The sequence below is a fragment of the Corvus kubaryi genome, unplaced genomic scaffold, assembly GCF_017639235.1.
Source record: "Corvus kubaryi isolate FWS band 111438036 unplaced genomic scaffold, C.kubaryi_AGA036_p1.0 37300, whole genome shotgun sequence".
NCBI lineage: Eukaryota > Metazoa > Chordata > Aves > Passeriformes > Corvidae > Corvus > Corvus kubaryi.
In genome coordinates, this window is record NW_024581093.1 from 15,184,760 (window position 1) to 15,198,251 (window position 13,492).

Genomic DNA, 13,492 nt, shown 5'->3' on the forward strand with positions numbered 1-13,492 from the left:
AGTGCTCCAGCACCCCTGCTAAACCCCACACACCACAGGTTGGGGGAGCCCCTACCTTGAGGTCGAGCCCCAGGAGCAGGGCTTGGCTTTGTCAGGCTCCCACCCCTGCCTTGAGCCCGCAGGGCAGAAATGCTTTTAGGAGCGAGCTCTCTGGTCTCACCAGAAACTCGATGTCTTCCCTCTCAGCACATCAAGCCAGCTGAGGATCTGCCGAGTGACCGCATCGGGGGAGGGCAGGGGGGGCGGGAGGTGACGGGAAGGGGGGAGGGAGGAGGCAGAGGAGGAGGAAGAGGAGATGAGGTTCTCAGCTATTACTCACCAGTGGCTCAATGAAAAAAACGTCATCGGAGAACAGCATGGGGTCTTGCTGCACCTTTGCCATCTCCTCGTCGATCATGTTGCTCAGGATGGCAGTGCGATCTTCACAAGTGCCCAGCTCCTCCATTACGTTTTTCTCCGCCAGTAAATTTTCCAGCCAGACCCCTTTCTCCAGACCATGCAAATGATTGAGCCTGCAGCCGCAGGGAGAGACAAACCCAGCAGATCGTTTAATAAGCCACATATTTGCAGAGAGCAGTGTAAGTGCAGGAGAGCAAAGCACCTGGGGAGTAGCAGCAGCAGCTCCTCAGCAAGGGGCTGACCCCGAGCCACGGGGTCCCAAATGGATCAGAGGATCACTTGTTGTTCACTGGCACAGCACGCAGTTTTACTCCACACTTAGAAGCTCAGGAGAGGTTTCGAAAGCCAGCAGCCCTCAAGAGAATCTCCTGGCTAAAAACCTCTGCCACAGCTGAGGGGAATCCACCAGCCACCTCAAGTGGCTTTTCCTATCACTGAGCTGCTCAGGGGAGGCAGATCAAGATCAAGGAGCACCCATTGCAGGACTTCCCTGGGAAGGGGAGACGAAGCTGGGTTGCAGCTACAGGTTACCAGCATCACTCTTTGTTTCTTTCATTTTAGACCTGCCCTGTTCCCTACTCTGCTTTCCATGAAAGCATCCCAGAGCACTTCCAAAGGAAATGGATGAATTCAGACATTGCATCCCTTCAGTGACATTCAGGGTTTTATATGCATGAAAACAGAGGCCCTGAGAAGGGAAGGGACTTTGTTGTGCAGGAGGGAGACAGCAAACTCCTGGACAGACTTTTCATGATCCAGGGCTTTTTGGGTCCCATCCGAGTGCATGGTCATAGAATGTGCTGAGAGGGAACTGTCTCCTCTCATAAAAATGTCCTCTCTGCTCTGAGATCTCACAAGCTTCTCTGACAGCAGGACAGTAGCCTTGGAGCTAAAACCATCCCTAAGACTGAAAGTAAGGAAGAACAAAATGTCCTGGTCGAAGTCTAGGACACAAACTGGCATGAAAACAAATGTAATTGGAAAAAAACCCACAAAACCAAAACCAGGCTTGAAGTTAACTGTGGGGAAACCTAGTTGCTTCTGAGGGGAAAGTGGATCACCTGGGGTCCAGGCTGAGGCAGGCAAGTGGGAAAAAATGGAAATAAGAAGTCCAGGGAAGTAGCCAGAGAATGTCAGGGGGTTTTCTTTTAACACACAGAGCTTGCATGGAAGTCAGATGCTGTGTAAGTAGATAGAGAACAGCAGAAAACCAAGAAGCCCAGGGCACTAAAGGACCGTCTTGCCAGCCATTCAAGCTGGCGAGGGTCGATTGGTCTTTTGCAGGCAATTCAGAATGGCTCTGGGGAGTGGGAGTGACCCAGACCGCAGCAAACAGGGGCTTGCTACGGCGGTTTTGGCACAGCGGTTTTGGCACGGCGGTTTGTCGGTTTTTGCGCGGCCATTTGTGCAAGCAGGCTGAACAGAAAGGGTGCAGCCACCCACCCTCCTGGCAGTGGCTCGTGTCTTTCGGCTGGTTCTGAGGTGCTTGCCTTTTTTTTTTCCTCTTTGTGCCTTTTTCTTTTCCCCCCCCCCAGGAATGGTTTACAAATGATCAAAAGCCATTGCTGCTGCTGCCAGCAAGAGCGTACTAACCCAAACAGAACCCCTGGGAAGGATGCAGCTGTCCAGGCCCCTGGCTGCAGGGAGGGTCTGAGCCTGGCGTTAGTGCCAGAGGACAGCGCACAAGACACCTGTGTGTGGTGTGAGCAGGTGGATGATCTGCTCTGTCCGGTGGCAGAGCTTAAGGAAGAAGTGGAAAGGCTGAGGGAGTATTAGGGAGAGGGAAAGGGAAAAAGGCTGGTGGATTTACACCCTTCCAACCCTGAGAGAAGCTCACCAGCAGTCAGAGAGCCCTGCCCTTCCTGCCACCAGGCAGAAGGAGAAGACCTAGGAGATGGTGGGGAATGGAAATGGGTCCCTCCTGGGGAGGTAATAAAATTCCATCCTGACCCCCATCACCTACCCAGGTGCCCTGACAGAGAAGAGGTACGAGGCCCTGGATCCAGAGGGTCAGGCAGATGACACTAAAGAAAAAATTCTGTCTGGAGAGTCTTCCAGTTGCACTTCATCTGCCAGACAAATCACAATCTCAAGGGTTAAGAAGAAAAGAAGGGTAGTTGCAGTAGGTGACTCCCTTCTAAGGGAGGGCCCTGTATGTCAACCCGATCCATTCCACAGGGAAGTCTGCTGCCTCCCTGGGATCCAGGTACTGGATGTCACCAGAAGATTCCCTAATAACTAAATGAACTAAATCAGCTCTCTGATTATTACCCACTGTTGGTTGTCCAGGCTGGCAGCGATGAAGCTGACAGGAAAGGCACCAGGGTAATTAAAAAGAGCTTCAAGGCTCTGAGTCAACTGGTTGATGGGGCAGGAGCACAGGTGGTGTTCTCAGTTCTTTCAGTAGCAGGGATGAATGATGAAAGGAACAGGAAAACCCACATTATCAATAAGTGGTTTAAGGACTGATACCATCAGTGAAATTTTGGGTTTTTGATCAGGGGGCAACTTTTACGGCACCTGGCCTGCGAGAGCCCCTGAGCTGGCAGGTCTGATTGAGAGGGCTTTAAACTAGATTTGAAGGGAAAGGGGATGAAACCACGCTCTCCAGAGAGGAGCCTAAGGGCGGTAAGCCAGAGTTAGGGGTGAAGTCAGCAGCCCAGCTGAAGTGCATGTACACTAATGCATGCATTAGTGACACATGTAACAAACAGGAGGAGCTGGAAGTCATGGTAGAGCAGAAAAGCTATGATGTAGTAGCCATCATGGAAACACGGTGAGACGACTTGCATGACTGGAGTGCTGCAATGGATGGCTACAAGCTCTTCAGAAGAGATGGGAGCGGGAGAAGAGGTGGCTCTGTATATTAGGGAGGCTCTCGACACCATGGAACTTGAGATTAATGATGCTAAAGTTGAGTGCCTGTGGGTGAGAATCAGGGGAAGCCCCACAAGGCCGACATCCCGGTGGGGGTCTGTTATAGACCACCCAGCCAGGACCAAGAGGTGGATGTGTTATTCTACAAGCAGCTGAAGGATGTTTCAAGATCGCCAGCACTTGTTCTTGTAGGTGACTTTGACCTGACAGACATCTGCTGGGAACTCAACACAGCGGAGAAGAGGCAATCCAGGAGGTTCTTAGAGTATATGGAGGAGAGCTTCTTATCACAGCTGGTGAGTGAGCCTATGAGGGGTGGAGCTCTGCTGCTCACAAACAGAGAAGGGCTGGTGGGAGATGTGGTCGGAGGCCGTCTGGGGTACAGTGACTGTGAAATAATAGAGTTCTCAATATCCGGTGAAACAAGGGAGAGGCATCAACAAAACTTCCACTCTGGACTTCTGGAGGGCAGACTTTGGCCTGTTCAAGAGACTGATTTGGAGAGTACCTTGGGGGAAATAGCCTTTAAAAACAAAGGGGTCCAGGAAGGATGGACATACTTCAAGAAAGAAGTCTTGAAGGCACAGGAACAGGCTGTCCCCTATGTGCTGAAAGACGAGCTGATGGGAAAGACAACCAGCCCGGATGGGCAAGGAGCTTTTGAAGGAACTAATGGAAAAAAAGAGGATGTATCACCTTTGGAAAGAGGGGCAGGCAACTCAGGAAATGTTTAAGGATGTTGCCAGGTCACGTAGGAAGAAAATTAGAGAGGCAAAAACCCAATTAGAACTTGAGGAAATCCAGTCATTGCAATCAACCTTTCCTCCCCAAAATGCCATCCTTAGCTGGAGTATAAATGGAACTGCAATGCAAAGTGCTGAGCTCCTGAAGCCCAGGGACACACACCCTAATTTCAGAGATGGTTTACTTGACCTAAACCATTCAAAAGCACCAACAAACCCCTAAGGCTATATGTTAGTTTTAGTCTCGGGCCACGTGTTTCACTGAAATGCATCTTTCAAACCAACCTTGTCTTCTTTCGATTCTCTTCTTCCTCATTAGGATAAGTCTTCCACTGGAAGTGGGTTGTGGTGTCACTCCTGTTTTTGATGACCACGGTTGTGTGGCACGACATGGTGATATAAGTCTTCTCAAGCTCCACGGAGTATGTGCTCAACCCAATGTTGAGATCTACAGCTTCTCCATGAAGCTTTGTCTGGGTAGTTTCACCTGGAACAAAGCAAACAGGAGTCTTTGCTCAGCTCAGGCACTGATGGAAGCACAAGGAAGAGAGCAAACCACAGGTGACAGAAGAAAGTGTCACAGCTTTTAGCTGAATGAGCAGTTCTGTGGATCAGTATATTTATCACATCCTGACAGCTCTGTGTGTACAGAGTGAGGATGTCCTGGGCACCTCCTTAAACGCCTTATTTCTGAGTGTGTTTGTAGAGATTTGGCCCCAAGGTGACAGTATTTACAGTGAAATTTGTCAGATGTGCTCAGGTGACCCACGCCGATCACTGGGAATTCTGCATCAAAGTCCTTCAGGTGATGCTGAGGAGCCCTGTTCAGTCCTGACTTGCCCAGGGTCTCCCCTGGGCATCCTGCGAGACTCCTGTCTCTCCTGATCCCTTGTTGCTGACAAGAAAATATGCCTGGGGGCATGTGGGCAGAAAAGGAAGGCCCAGAGGAACAAGTGAAGTGACAGCCCACAGCAGGAGGGGACACAAGCGAGGAAACACAACTCAGTGCTCTGCAATATGACGAACAACTACAAAATGAACACCATGAAAACCATCATCATCTCTCTGTCCAAACGCACAGCCACATCAGTCTTGAAATATTTGATATTGTTCTCATCTCAAAAACCAAGCTGGAGCATTTCAAATTAAATAAAAAAGGGACAAAGGAAAGATTAATAAGTAGAGAGCAGCTTCTATATGAAGACTGAATGGGATTCCTCAGTCTGGAAATCAAATGGGAGATAGATGGGAGAGGTTTGCAACAGCATGAGTGGCCTGGGGAATGGAGACGAGGAAAAATTTGTCTTGATTTGTCATCAAACAGGAACTCGAGGGCCTGAAAATGTTATGAGACAGAAATTACACATGTGTAGAGGGCAACATAGAAAAAGCATCTGTGACAAGACAATGGAGAGGCAGCATACAGGACAGAAGTGTGCACGAAATACATTGCATTGGAGTGAGTCTGATGGACACCTCACACACAGCACTGCCCAGGAATAAAATAAAACTTCACCCAGGTGGAGCCACATGGTAGTGGAGAATCAGGGTTTCTCCTTCCTCCACTCAACAACTCCCAGCAAAACAGGATTCCAAAAATCCTAGCCCTGTTAGAGGGTATCCACTTTATCGACCCTCTAAACACCAGCTAGTTCTCACTTTTCTTTGGGGTAAAGCTGGAACAGGGGAGGCACATCTGGAGAGGGAATTGAGGTGGCTGGGACAACGGGGAATGATGGTGGAGAACTGTCCCGTGCCCCGTGCAGTGCCCAGCGCTCACCTCTGCCGTAGCACACTACCAGGGGTGTGTCATGGTCACCGGTCCTCAGCGGCTGATATTTCACTGTCACCTCCATGGTTTCGCCAATGCCCAGAGTTCCCCTGGCCGGAACCACGGAGAAAGGGCTGCAACACAAAGACAGGGATCAGGACTCGGGGGAACATCTGGGGACTCTATTCCATCTGCAGTCCAGGTCACTTCTGCTCACTTGGGCAAACAGGGAGCAAACAAACCACAGTCAACAGAAGACAGACAGAACACACAGGATCACAAACAGCTGCTGACTCTCGTGGGAGGAGATCCAGCCCTCACAAGATCCTGTGGAATAAAATGACCTCATCTCCCCCATGCTCTGCATCCATCTATCTGCAATGAGATTCAAGGGTCTGACCGCCAGCAATCCCACCAGAGAATGGTTTGTGAAAAGCACAGAGAGGGTTAAGAACTATCTGCATGCACAACTTGACACTGACTGCCTCAGGAATTTCTCTTTTCGTGCTGCCTATAAACCTCATCTCAAGAGATGCAAATGTTAGGGCACTACCTGCCCCGTGAGATTACAGCCTAGGAATCAGACAGGGAGAAGGAGCTCTTCCTTGAAGACCAAGGAATAATTACTGTTGAATTTGCAGTGTGGTTCTTTGGTTTATTTTACCTTGAAAACATCCTGATTTAGCCTAAAAATGCCACATTTTATCAGCATTTCAATGAAAGCTGTTTTAAGAAAAGGAGCAATCAAAACTCTGAAAGAGTGCAAATGCACATTAGAGCACTACAGTGGCATGGAAACAAGACCCAAAAGGAGGACGCCATTTACAATCTGAAGGATCCAGTCCCAGCTAAATGAAGCACCATTACCAGGAGCACATCAAGGAAACAGAACAGAAGGTTTCTGTGTATTTACCAGAGTCTGGGACTCTGGGTTGTCATCCAGGCTGGTAACTGTTTGCTTGGCCCCCCAGACAAACTCTGTGCAATGTGTTGGAAATAATTATGCAAATGTGTTGGTGAACTTTGATTTAACAGGAGCAATTAGGATTGGTCACCAGGTGAACAGCTCTTGCCTGATAGACACAAGACTCTGTGCTTTGATGGGACAGCTCAGGTGAAATGTGCTTCTGCCCAGCAGCTGCTGGGCTTTGTGCTCTTGCAGAGCCTCACTGAGGAAACAAAAGTTCCTGGCCTTGGTGCTTTGCTAGTGGTCAATCTGTCACCTTAAAAGTGTGTTCTGGGGAGTTTGGTGATGAATGCATCCCACACAAAAATAAAGAGAACATCTGGCAAGCTGAACTTCCTTCATGTCAGTAGTGACAGCTGATGAAGGCGCTTCATGTTCTGCTCATTAAGGACCTACTGCTGCAGTTGTGGGCCTGGCCTGTTCCCATTACCAGTAGTGAGAGCATCACTACTGGCTGATGGAGAAGCCTTGGGCCAGCAATGTTTATGTGCTGGACCTGAGACTTTGGAGAGAGGGGAGGAAAGACAAGGCCCCACCAGCCCCAGAGCTAGATTACTGTACATGTTTCTGCATTTGCCCCAGGGATGCTGCCAGGATTGCTGCAGGTCTCTACTGGGGCTAGGGGGGATCAGTGCCTGGTGTGGGCAAGGCACAGGATTTTTTTCTTATTCTTTTGCCAGAAATTGCACCAGAACAGAGAAGCTGCAAGTTAAGGGAATCTCTGGCCACACTTCAGCGCTGCCTTCCATCCCATCCCTTTCCCACTCCTGTCCCATGTCTACATAGTCCTGCCCTCAGATAGCAGGATGGGAATAACACTCCTGGGGTAACTTCAGGGGTTGCCTGAGAAAGAAGGTATCTTCTTATTTCCAAATTATCAGGAGAAGAGGATCCAGCCAAGCTCAGAACTCAGCTATCAGGACTGAAAAACTGAGTGCAAATCAGCCCCTGCATCTCCTACATCCCAACCTGGGCTCTACCCACCAGACTCCTCTGTTACTGCTGTAGCAGTCATCTCTCACATATAGACTTGGCTCCCCAAGACCTAAGGACACAAGCTCTGCAGTTAAACTTAACTCCTCTGAATTTCAGCCAACATCACTAAGCTCTTCCCTGAGCCCACACATACGAAGAGCTGTGAAGGAGACATCCCTGTCACTGTAATAACCAAATGAAAACCACTGCCAAGAGATGGGGCTGGCAGGCTACCTTTTGGCCTTTTATCTGTTCATTGTGAGCTGTTCCTTAAGATAGTTCTCATCCTGTTAGATCTGCCCTTTCCATGAATCACTACTGCACCTGACAGGCAGAAAAGGTAAGGTATGAAGGGGGTTCTAATAGCTTGTTTTCTTCCGCTTTTTAACTAGGTCCATTTAGATGTTTGTTTTCTTGTATGGCATCCAAAGACAGGTCCAGATCTCCCAAGGGCACCTTGCAAGCCCCAAACACTGGTCTTGCTTTGAGCAGTGTGTTTGCTCAGATGATTTCCAGAGGTCCCTTCCACCAAAAGTTATTCTATATTTTTATCTTCTAAATCAGCCCAATTGCTTTTCACATATTCTCTAAATGTGTCGTATTTCCTACACACCTGTGCATATATCTATAGGCATGTGCTCTACTGACAGGCATTAGAGGAGCTCGACCTTTATGAAAGTTCCCAATGAAGAATTAATGATATTTTGGCAAACATTTAACACAAAACAAAACTAAAAAACAGAGCAGGAACACAGGAACTTCAGAGTATTTACAAAGAAATCTCAGTGAAAGGGAGCCCGACCTTATTCAGAGATTTAAATCATCTGTTTGAAATTTTAAGCTGGCTTTTAAAGGTTCATCATGGAACAGAAGAGGTGACTGATGCCCTCAGCTGACAAGGGAAATCAGATCAGCTTTAAGTAACAGGAACTGCACAGGCTGCCCACAACATAGCTCATGCTGGGCATCCAATGTGGGGACCGCTGGAATGCTACGTGCCTGTGTCCTCCCAGAGAATTTGGTTACCTACTCCTGTCTATTTGGCTGACAGTGCTGAGTAACCATTTCAGAAGCTGCTTGTGCTAAGGAGGGTGAAAGCCAGCTACTAGCATGTTCCAGCACCCTCCAGGAAACCTGGGACAGAGAAAGCTCAAAGGTTGCATCCTGCTAAGAACACTGGAAGCAAGAGAAGATGCCACCCATCCTGCTCACTTCAGCCAGGGCTGCAGGGCAGCAGCTCCAATGCTCTGCTTCCTTCTGTTACTCTCTCCCAACTCTGTTTTCACCCAAAGGTGTTTTGCACAAGAATAGATGAGCTGCCTCACCTCTGTGTGCTCATCTCGTAATGAGCTTCCAGGTTTCCAGTGTTTTGAACCAGCAGAATCTTCTCACTGCTGCATTTGACTATACAGACTGGGAAGTCCAGCTGGTCAGGGAAGTCCAGGATAGGTCGGCCACCAATGGCCCGAATTGGCACAACTATACTTTGCGTTCCACTGGTGCAGGAGAGCTCGTGGAAATAATCCTGCAGGAAAAGAAACTGGCTCAGCACAGGGCATTTAGTGCCATCTCTATGGTAGAAGAAAACCATTTCCTATAACCCTTCAAGGGCATCAATTTACCTCTTCCACCCCCCAAATCAACACTAAGTCCTACTAGTATGTCACATTTTAAAGGCACCAGTGCACTTTGCAAAACCTGTCTCAGTGGCATTAAGCTCTTGTGTCACTTGGGTCATACAGAGAACTGCCCTAGGCCACCATAATTTTTACTCTAAATTTTAATGAAGTTAAATAATTCCTAAGTCTCTTCTAAGCAACATGGAGCTAGGGAACACAGGACATTCCTCTTTAGGTTTCTATATTCCTGCTGTTTGAGAATAGGACAAAGTGTTAAACCGACTCTAAGCAGCAAAAGGAAGATGAGAAAACAGCTACACCCAAAGAGATCCTGCACCTCTGGCCTGGTGTAGAAATATCAGTTGGCTCAGAGCTTCCCTCTAACTTTGCCTGTCCAGACAAGTCAGGAGAAGAACAGTGCTAAGAGGTAGCAGGATGCTGTTGGAAAAAGTCTCTCTTTGTTTCCCTGCAAGGCTTCCTCCCCTCCATGCCATATCCTAAACCCTTCTGTATGAACGAGCTCCAGATCACAGCATCAACCCTTCACATCACAGCACTGAGATCAGACTTGCCAGGGCCTCAGCACTGCTGTTCAAACCTCCAAGGAAAAGCACGTCTGGCACAGAACGGGTGCTAGTTGACAGAGCAACCACAGTGACAGGCATGAAGACAGAGCCGCAGCAGTGTCACTGCCACAGGCTCTGGGGTCACAGGTCTGTCTGCCTGCAGGTTGTACCTGCCCTACACGAGCTCTTTCAGGCAGGTGTCTAAGTCACCTGCAGCTCACCAACCTCCTGCTGACTAAGGGCACCTAGAGATCAGTGTGCCTGTGCCAGGCTGGCTCCCTGCCACAGGCACGGCACATCCTCTGCCCTGGCCCTGCAGCTGTACCATGGTCAGTATCATGCATCTGGGACAGCACAGCTGCAAGGCTGGAGAACAGAGGGTGTGAAAAAGCACTGTCTGTGCTCCAGTCCAGGGGGAAGTAGAGAAGCTGTTGCCAGTAGGGAAGGAGGAAAGCTCTCTGACCCCTTTGTTCCTCTGGTATTCTCCACAATAATTAAACCCCTTCCACTGTGCCTAGAGATGGCTGAACATCTATCAACACTCCTCTGTCATTCTCATACTGTTCCCTGTGCATCTGCCCTTGGGAACGCTCAGCAATGTGCAGGGAGGGGAAGCAGAGCCTGCCAGGCCTGCGTGCAGTGCCTGACAGCACGTGCCAAGGTGTGACTGTGCAGGCTGCCCGCCCAGGGCCTGAAGCCAAGCTCACAGCGTGGAACGGGCTGTACCCAGAGGGCAATGGAAGCAATGGCTTTGGAGATAACGCTCCTCCAGTCTCACCTTGTTCTCATCAGGGGTGAACTGAATGCGCACAATGTGACGTGCGCCTGGCCTCACTCTGCGGTAGGCATCGTTGGAGCCCACCAGCCGGAAATGAGGTGAGTTCTCCATGGTGACCCGCACCGACCGAGGAGACTGCAGGAAAGACACGAAATGATGATTTTGCCACTTGTGGAAACGGACAAGAGGAGACCTGTCTGTGACCTGGTGACATCCTTCCCTGACCCCTTTTCCAAAGCACTTTCAGCTGTGGAAGTACAGGTAATTCACAAGGGTGAACTGAATTCCTTCTGTCTGGGTCCAGCATTTCAGCCAGGGGCAGTAGGGCAATGGCTGGTGGGAAGGAAGGGCTGAGCAGGTCAGCATCAGCAGGCTGGAGATGAACCAAGTCATCTACATATTCAACAAGGCCAGAAAACCTGCTGGCTTCTGCCTGCACACAGCCAAGCAGTCATGTTCCAGAGGAGGAATGTGCTACTTGAAGGCAAAACAGCATATTATCCTGGGGGAAGGAAGAAATTCCCTTCTAGCAGATTGGGTTTGGGTGGGGCAGTTGCAGGGATATGCAGGCAGACCAGCAAGAGACGAGACCAAACACTGGCCTTACTGAGAATAAAACCTGAAAAGCAAAAGAAGGAACACAGCAAGACAATCCCTGAAACAAAGAGATGGCAAAGAGAATTTCAGTGGGACGTAAAGCAGCAAGGAAAAATGATAAAGCAATGAGAGCAATCAACTTGCCAAAAGTGACAGAAACACAGCCAGGCTGTGCCTATCGACTATGGGCTTCAAAGGCATTTTCTGCCTGGAGAAACATGACCAGCACTGACTGACAGCGTGGTTCCAGTATTAAAAGCTGATCTTGGCTCTCCAGGGGCTCTTGCTGCCTGTGCAGGCAAGCTGGGCTGCTGGGCATTCCTGCCTGCAGCCAGCAGTCCCTGCGGGCACCCTGCAGCCAGGTTCGGCCCTCTGGGGTATGCAGACACAGCAAATATGCATTTTCTAGCACACAGATACCAACCCCCGAGCACCAAAATGCATCTCAAAAAGTCTAAACGAGATGATTTTGACTCCCTCCTGTCTCTTCCACCAGCCCACTCTTGGCACAAGCCTCATTTGAGAAAATGTTTCCCTGACTGAAATTCAAATGGTCGCATTTTTCCTCTTTACACTGGAACACAACTGCTGACATTTTTCAACTTTTTCCCTCTCAACTCTCTTGGGAAACTGCAAAACAATCACAATTTCTTCAAGTGAAGAAGTGAAAACCTCCAGGAGCACATGGCTTTGGATGTGCTGTGGTTCTCCAAAGGGAAAGCAGAGCATCATGTTGCTTTTTGAAAACCTGAGCAGAGCTGAATTTAGCTTAGCAGGAGCCTGAAGTGGCACCTAAAGGCCTCCCGCTGCTTCTGCTACATCAGTCTGATTCCAGGGCTGTTTTAGAACACATTTCCTGCAGTTCCAGTGCCATTAATTATAAGTGATTCCAGCATAAAGTGGAAAAGACTCAGCCCCTGAGCTTTGACTGCGAGTTGCACAAAGGGAGCTAAGCAGGCTGAGAGAGGCAGAGATTCATACCAGGAACCAAGATGAACCAAGGAGACACAGGATGTGGTGTAGGCTCGAGGCAAAGCACGAGAGCAGGTAAGAACTGCACAGCCCGCAACATTCCCATCAATCCAGGGCTTTCAAGAGAAGGGAGCTCCCTTGGGACAGATACTATCAACGCATGGCCAAAATCAGGGGAGAATTCCCAGCACAGGAAGATTTCCACCATCTTGCAGTACACAGGTGCGGAGACATTTTCCTCTGGATGTGCTGCAGCAGATAACTTGCTCTGCTGTACACTATGGGAATTACACCACCCTCCTCTTCCAGCGGTGTTAAATCGCCACGTCCCAGCACTTACCTTGCCCTTATTCATGAGATATAGTATCATTTCAGAGACCTGATGAACGAGGAAGTTCTGAAATACAATCTCTTGTGGGGAAACCTGAAACAAGTTCTTTTTTGTCGTAACTGGCTTTGACGGGAGAGGCTAGAGAGAGAGGGAGAGGTTGAGCTGCTGGGAGGAAGGTTCACAAAGAAGAATCTTACACTAATCCCCAGTGAAGTACAGACTCTGGGTGAGTACATCTGCCCAGGCCACACTGGGGAAACAGTGGCTCTTCCACCTCTGCTCTGAGCTGATTGAGAGCTGCTGGGCCACACTGAGCAGGCTCAAGCCAAGCTGGTTTTTTGGCACATTTCTTAGGTTTTGTTCTCCAAAATGCCAGGCAGCATTTACCTTAAGCACAGCCCTGTGCTCATGTGGTCACGGAGCTCATTCTATGACTGAGCACTCATAAAGTAAAACCCACGAATTTACATCAGACTCCATGGGAAACAATTTTGGGATGTTCTTTACTCTGAGACAGGGAAACTGAGGCCCACGCAACTGCAAATACCGTTTTTGATCTAGAACTTTGACATCAGTAAGAAGGGAACAGTACCAGAGCAGGTGTGAGGGATGAGGTAATATTTTGCTGAAGCCAAAAGGTTATTAAGTGAAAGAATGAGGGTTGTTGGGTTTGTTCTTTATGTGTTGCTATTCATGGTTTGGGTTTGTTCTAGTTAATTTGCTGGGTGTTGCTGTGAGCTGGAAGAGGGGTGGGGTTGAAGACCTGACCGAAAGGAAGTATGATGAGAGGGGAGGGACAGAAAAGCAGGTGGTCGGGAGAGAATGTTAGTTCCCGAGTACCCATCCAACGGGAAAGGGGACAGGGACAGTCCCCATCTGGGAAAGGGTATAAAAAGA

General features: G+C 49.1%; 1 protein-coding gene across 1 annotated transcript in view; it reads right to left on the reverse strand.

Annotated features, from left to right (window-relative positions):
• LOC121664449 (hydrocephalus-inducing protein-like) overlaps positions 1–12,831 on the reverse strand; it is a 79,352-nt gene extending 66,521 nt beyond the window's left edge. Inside the window, 8 exon segments of the mRNA XM_042027757.1 lie at positions 320–621; positions 3,785–3,945; positions 4,305–4,506; positions 5,800–5,924; positions 9,058–9,257; positions 10,696–10,830; positions 12,605–12,733; positions 12,817–12,831. Of these exon segments, the coding sequence (XP_041883691.1) occupies positions 320–621; positions 3,785–3,945; positions 4,305–4,506; positions 5,800–5,924; positions 9,058–9,257; positions 10,696–10,830; positions 12,605–12,733; positions 12,817–12,831 (1,269 nt within the window).
• Positions 12,832–13,492: the final 661 nt, after the last annotated feature.